Below are 7,213 nucleotides of genomic sequence, written 5' to 3' on the forward strand. Positions count from 1 at the left end.
AGCGTGGCTTTTAGGGATGTGGTAAAGGAGGAGTGACAAGGCTCAACAGTAACTCAACTGGTTTCTAACAACGAAGATTGAAAAAACTCACACTATATATTACTGTTAATATTTTCCTTAATTTCCCAAATTAAACATGTATTTGTTACTATCTGTAAAAAAATGTAATCCAAACAATTTGTTCGATGTCATTGTTAAAGGGGACGCACTTTGTGGTCAGCCACCACTGCATATCTTTCACGCATCCTCTAACAGGACGACTCTCAAGCTGAACTTGACTTTAACACTTTGGTCTAAATAAGGCACTGAGACTCCTGTCAGATAAGGCGTATAATGAACAAAGAGCATAAAATGAAGATAAATTAGTTTATATGAACACTAGAAACACCCCTATAAGGGGCCATGCACTGCCTCACATACTTGGCCCTCTGCGTTTCCTACTGCTCACACTGGTACCAGTGGGCGTTTTTCTTTCTCCAGTTTCATCCATCACCATGGTCTGCCAACTACATAATTAGGGTATGGAAGTAAGGTGCGTTGTGGTGAATCTGGTAATGCTTTTAGTTGTTTATATACTGGCTTCATTTCAAATATTTGATACATTTATTTTTTCTTGCTAAACCTAAAACTACCTAATATATTTTGTTTACCATCTTCATCAAGCAAAAACATTAATCCCCAGAAGCTGACTGGGGGGAATCCTGATGAGGTAAATTTTCCACTTTGTTGCTTTGCAGCAGCAGGAAGCAATTGTAGAGTTTGTTGCTGTGACTCAGAATCTTCTGTTTCTGTGAAAACTGTCTCTGTATCGCACTGCTTCCTGCTGATCCTGCCTGCACACCCACCATCAACTGGCTCTGTCACGCTCACATACCTGGCACAGTCTAAAAGGGGCAGCGTCCCCTGCTGCTGTTGGCTGTAGGACTACTGGCTGGCAGGGCCTAGTCCAAACCGTCGTTCTTGACTTCTCTGAACTAAACAATCCATCCCTTAAACCATCGAATGCTCAGCTGGTTGGGATTCCAAAGACTTTGTCATTTCAGAACTTTGTCTGTTGCCAGACATGATGTGAGAAGGTTAATTGACCTTTGTCTGACCCCCGTGCAGTTGAAGCGCATCTTCTGAAGGTCGGATGTCCCTGATAGCTGTGCTGACGCTCTGAACAGATCCTCTGTGAGCTGAATGAATCCTGATTTATTTCCTCTCTTCATTTATTCATGACTCTGCATCCAAACACTGACGGAAATCAAACAGGGACCGTTTGACTTGGTGGAAGCTTCTTTTTTGTGTATAGTTCATCCCGAGCGCCTCGTCGTCCTGCATTTATTTAACATGCTTGAGGTGAAAGCTGTCTTCATGATGGGAGCTCAATGGAAAAGCAGCAGAAACAGATCAGAACCACCGAAGTAGCTTTAAGGTGAAGGTAGATTCAGATTTGATGATGCAACACAAAGGAAACTATTGGTTCTAGTTCAGCTGGATCTGTGTTTCCTAAACTGGTGTCACTGGAAGCTTCTAACCGTTTCAATCCCATTGTTTTCTCTCTCACCAGTGAGGGAGCTCAAACTGTAAACTTTATTTCTCACCTGCTTTGAATCTCCTGAGTCATCATCCTCTGTCTCTGTTTCAGGTCAGGAGCGGATCGGCATCGACTCCAAGTACGAGCAGGAGGGAAAGGTCCAGTTTGTGATCGACGCCATGTACGCCATGGCCCACGCGCTGCACAACATGCAGCGGGACCTGTGTCCGGACATTTCAGGAATCTGCCCGGAGATGGAGTTGGCCGGTGGGAAGAAACTGCTCAAGTACATCCGCAGCGTCAGCTTCAACGGTGAGTGGACTGATAACGTCGTCCTTCTGCGGACCATAAAGCCGGAGCCTCGCTGTGCTCTGAACTCCAAGGCTGCAACACGTCAGAGTGAAAAACACCAGACTGCTCCTCATCGTTAAATACACTGAAGCGAAACGTGACCCTCATTTTGAAATCTTCGATCACTCCAGCTCTGTGCCTGCTGGAGGATAAATGCATGTTTACTGGGAGGTTAAAACAAAGTAACAAAAGAGGAGAAAAGATGAGGCTGAATCTGACTGAGAAATCAAACAGATCCAGATTAAAGCAGCATGTAGGAACTCTGAAAGCCCATCAGTCAGCAGGTTCGGAAGCTCAGATGATGACTACTCTTTAAAAGGCAATAATTAGACTTAGTACCCTGAAGCAAAAAGAAATGCTCCAAAGTCACTCATTAAGTCAGTGAGCGACTCTGCCAGGCTCTGAAATGTCTTTCCCTTGGTTTCCAGTCTGAGCAGATCTGGAACATAAACTGCTGCAGGAATTTCATCAGGCAATAAAAATATGACTGAGGCACTTTATTCCAGCACTTGGCCTCCAAAGATGTTCCACAGTGTGACCAAAATGCTAATGAAATCTGCCATTACGACAGCAGAGCAGCGAGCCGTTATTACCTGATTCTGAAACGGTGGAAGGTGAGTTTTTCTGCAGACCCTCAGAGTGAGGAGACACCTTCCTGAGGAGACCAGGAGGGAGGATGTTATCATTTAGGAGGGACTCAGCCAGTGCTTAATGTGACAACAGTGTTTAAGAGACCATCTCCAAACCTAAAGCTCAACGGTTGTTGTCACTTAAAGACCTCAGAGGGAAGCAGCAGCAGCAGCATAAAGATGCCCAAATGATCATAAAGAGAAACAAAATAACAGCAGAAAGAAGCAACTATTCCCACCTGAAGTTTCAATAAAGGCTCCACATGTGCATCGTTAAGCATTGTTTGCTGTCTGACAGCACCTGTGATTCTGAATTTTTGCTCAGACTTCAGTCATTTGCGCTTTGATTTGCATCAGTCTTTCTGCATCATCAAATAGTTCCCAGATGTTGGGAGAATTTGCTCCTGTGGGAGAATCTGATTCCAGTCCTTACCAATGCCAGTGGCTTTAGGCAGAAACTGCCATGAAGCAGAGTTTGGCAGAGCTGGAATCCATTGGTAGATCGGGACACATCACTGCTGGGACCACAGAGACTCTGGGTAGCCTGTAGGCTTTCTTCTCCACATGCTCTGAATAATCAGGAGTATCTTAACTGGTGGAGCCCAACTTTCTGCTGCATGTCCCTTTAACTGTCAGGCACTTTGTGCTTGGACTATTTCACTAATTAAGCAAATATTATTATATTAATTTTCATAATTAACTGTTAGAGTTTCCTGATATTATTCTGAACGGTTCTGATATTGCAGACGTGGCTGAGGAAATTTGCCCCATAGAGCCTCATTTATCAGGTAATTAGTGAGAAGTGCTGATGTGGAGAGAAAGTGGCAATTGAAGCGATGAGCGAACTGATCGCAGCTTCACCAGTCTGAACCTCTGAGAGGAAATAACTAAATCCATCCATCCATCCCCAACTCTGGTCTCTTTAATGTTCTATCATTTCAGAACCTTTCAGAACACAAATATTGTTCTGTTCCACAGGGTCCTTCTATGAATATTAACTGTGAGTTTGAATTTGAAAGCTTTAAATATTCTCTTGTGCTTCACTGACCTTTAGGAAAAACATTGAAAGAGGAAATAATAAGTTTGCATGTAAAGAACTGCATCTCTGAAACATCTGCTCCTATCTGCTTCAAACTTCAACGATGATGATGAGCAAACCAAAAACCCTGCAAATAGATGAATGTGATGGTTGACCATGTTTTCCTCCACAGGAAGTGCCGGCACCTCGGTGACGTTCAACAGAAACGGCGATGCCCCAGGACGCTACGACCTATTCCAGTACCAGTGGAACAACGTGACGGGAGCAGGGTACAGAGTTATCGGACAGTGGACAGAGACGCTGCAGCTCAGTGTAAGTCCCCGTCCCAATAGATGCTTCCATCTACTGATGTAGCGACATGTTGAGAAACTCCTCAGAGAGGCAATATGGACACAGGCAGACTTTAGTTTGACCCATTCTTTTCTGAGCCTCAGCAACACAAAAGCATCATGGTTCTATTTTCTTTGTGTTAAAAATGTGTCCAATGAGCAGCGGCGGGATCTCTGAGAACTAATGGTGGTTCTGGATCATTCAACTGGATTTCTCTATAATCCTCCTGCTGCTAGAAAGTTCTGACAGGTTAGGCCTACTTCTGGTTTGGACCAAACTCACCTTCTACTGCCCAGATCAGCTGCACCTTTATCTTAAAGGACCTAACATAAACACCTCACAAAATGACTTAAACTGCTGCAAAGTTTAAATGCACAAGTATAGAAATGTCAGTATGCCAGATTTAGTGTCAATGGTCATCTGTAGTCCCATGGAAGATTGATGATAAAGAGAAGGACAACAGGAGTATGGCTATACATGTACAACATTGGGTGTTTGTTCGACAGGCAGAGAGTGGCCGTGAAAGGAAGATGAGGTCCTCAGCCATGTAGTTGGAGGAAATAATGGTGGTTAATTTGTTTTAAAATACTAACAATGACACTACTAACTATTATGTATAATGTAGTTCAGATACTATTAGCATCTCAAAGCACTATAAACGAAATAAAAAACATAAAATTATGAAAATAATATTGTTAAATAAAATAACACAATACATGGGAAGCTGTCTTTGTGTGTTGTTTGACGAACCCCCGCCCCACGCAACCACCCACCCACTAACACCCCCCATCCCTGACAGGGAACAAGCCTTGGTTAGATTTACAGCAGATTTACCTCCAACAATTCCTTTTAAACAATTCCTTGTGCCGATGTTCTGCAAAGCAATGTAGCCTCGTAGTAAAAGAAAAAATTACTGTGTTGAATGTGTTTACATTCGCATATCCCCAACCCATACAATTTGGTCATTAGAACTAGAATGTGATCTCCATTGGTGAAGGCAGACATGCAGTTTACATGCACTGATTCTTGAATTTCATGTTAAAATCCCTTTTTATCTTCTTTTGAAGATCTGGCCCATAATATTTACTAAAGATGGTGAAGTTAGTCCATGTCGCAACAGGTTAGGAATTAGACAATTAGATTAGCAATAACTATAGATAGTTAAAGGTTCACAGAAAAAAAAATTGCAACCATTTTTGACATCTAATTAATTATATTTAGTTACTTTAACATAATTATTTAATGAAACAACTGTGTAACAACCCAAAAAGGGTTGCATACATTTTTCCAGTGTATATCATGTTTTTTAAGCCTTTCAAATGTACCTATAGGCAAATATATGACAACATTTTGCCTATCGAACAACATTTGTATATAGTTGCTTTAAAATATAACTGTTTTCTTCTAACCCCAAAGATAAGCGTTTGTCTTAGTAAAGCATCCGTCACCTATTTCATGACATCGCCATATCATACAACTTCTGAATGCTGTACCAAGAACAAAACTAGAGACCAAAAAAAGCAGATATCCGAGACTAAGACATGAGCTTAAAAAGAAAAGCTGCTACCCTGTGCAGATTAGGACCAAAAAAACACGCCACTTGGTCTTAAATTTGAGCCAGAAACATTGCACTATACCTCATATCACTCCTCCCTGATGGGAGAAGCAGGCATTTATTTGCATAGCCTGCACAGTGGTAGGTGTTTCCCGGAGGGAGCCTTGCTCTACCCAGATACTCTCCAATGCCTCATTTTCACAGGTGAGGGTGGGACTGTTGCACAGACAGCAAAACTCATAATGATTACTTGAGAATAATCAAACAAAATATCACTTTGTGCATTAAAAATTTGATTTACCATGATATAGGAGCTTTAAGACATGAGTTAATTATTAGATATGTCAGATCAGGATTGCAATTTAATCATGCAAAAGCTACTGGATGTTTCCATCCATTCATCACATCATTGTTTTCTATCGTTATCTTATTTTGTCTCAGTTAGTCTCCTTGTATCTCCCCACATGTCAGCCTTTCATTATGTCAGTTGCTGGATGATTCTACACATCATCCGAATTCAGAACTGAGTCTTTGCTCTTTCACACTAAATAATTCACCTTAACAGCCCGCACTGCTCCAGATTAGGTCTATCATTATTGCTCCAACCCTCCGTCCTCATAACTCCTGGCTGTGTATTTCACACTGCGTGGCTCTCCACGTTACAGAGGGAGTCATTACAGCAGCTGTAGGTTCCTGTGTGACAGTGGAACCAGGAATGAATGAGCTGTGGAACATGTAAAGAGATCCTGGAACGTAATTTAAACCGGAGGCTCAGAGGAGTAATCAGTAGAGTAACCTTTGTTTGAACTGCCTGTTAACAGAGTTGGAGAAGAAGGGAAAGCTGTTCCCTGAGGGGCTTTCTGTCCTGATATGTGGGGCTCAATTATCCTAATGTGCTGCAGCCACAAATCGGATCTGTGGAGACGTTCAGAGGAAGTCTTCTGTTTAGGTCGGCCTTATTTGTCCTGCTTCTCTGGCTTAAAGCCTCAATCTAGCCTCTGGTTCAGAAGCATCTATTGAGTTTCTATGGCTGTTAGCTGCTGCAGGACGAAGCCACTCATTTACTGCTGGAAGCCGCTCGTTTAGGTTCAGATCTTTATTCATGTCCCAGTGGGAGATTCATTTTAATGTTATGTCATCTTGTTTAGGTGGAAGGTTTGGACCTGAGCGCAGCACTAAACTTGTCCGGGTTTAATTTTCTGCCTCAGCTGGACTCTGATTCATGCTGAGAGCATTTTATCATTAACACTCCAATGTTCCACACAGTTAAACAAAACAATCTAGATTAGTTTCAGACTTATGTTCTGGTCCGGGTGCTGCAGGTTCTCCGTGGGATCAGACCACAGAAAATCTGCAATAAAATGGTAAAAAAATATGACACACCTTTTATGCTAGTTTGATTCAGCCTTACAGCTACTGGGGTAAGGAAGTTCTGGTCACATAAAAAGACTTTTAGATTAATTCTTTGCCATCTTGTTGGCTTACTAATACAATTTCTATGTTTTACTCTTTTATTTTTGTTCAATTTGTTAGTAAAACTCATCGTTTGAGTATTTACCATTTCAAGACTACATGGTCTGTGGTGCAATCCTGTGTATGCATGCAATGAGTAACAATGAAATGGCCAAATAAGCAACTCCCGTTCTAGGTTTAAAAAGGAGGAAAAGCCCCAGGCCTGATGTCCAGAAGGTTTGGTGCATTTTTTTTTACGTAGGAAGGCAGAGCAAATCTTGATAAAATTTGCAAAGTAATTTGCTAGTGTACTTCAGCAATCTGCATATTCTATTTTA

The 7,213-nt window shown here is 41.8% G+C and overlaps 1 protein-coding gene across 1 annotated transcript in view; it reads left to right on the forward strand.

Moving 5' to 3' along the window:
- LOC107103901 (metabotropic glutamate receptor 7-like) overlaps positions 1 to 7,213 on the forward strand; it is a 45,653-nt gene that overhangs the window by 1,220 nt on the left and 37,220 nt on the right. The window contains exons 2-3 of the mRNA XM_015403757.1: positions 1,606 to 1,831; positions 3,711 to 3,850. Coding sequence (XP_015259243.1) covers positions 1,606 to 1,831; positions 3,711 to 3,850 — 366 coding nt within the window. The remainder of the gene's footprint in view (positions 1 to 1,605; positions 1,832 to 3,710; positions 3,851 to 7,213) is intronic.

This window comes from Cyprinodon variegatus, unplaced genomic scaffold (genome assembly GCF_000732505.1).
Source record: "Cyprinodon variegatus isolate N-32 unplaced genomic scaffold, C_variegatus-1.0 Scaffold1558, whole genome shotgun sequence".
Classification (NCBI taxonomy): domain Eukaryota; kingdom Metazoa; phylum Chordata; class Actinopteri; order Cyprinodontiformes; family Cyprinodontidae; genus Cyprinodon; species Cyprinodon variegatus.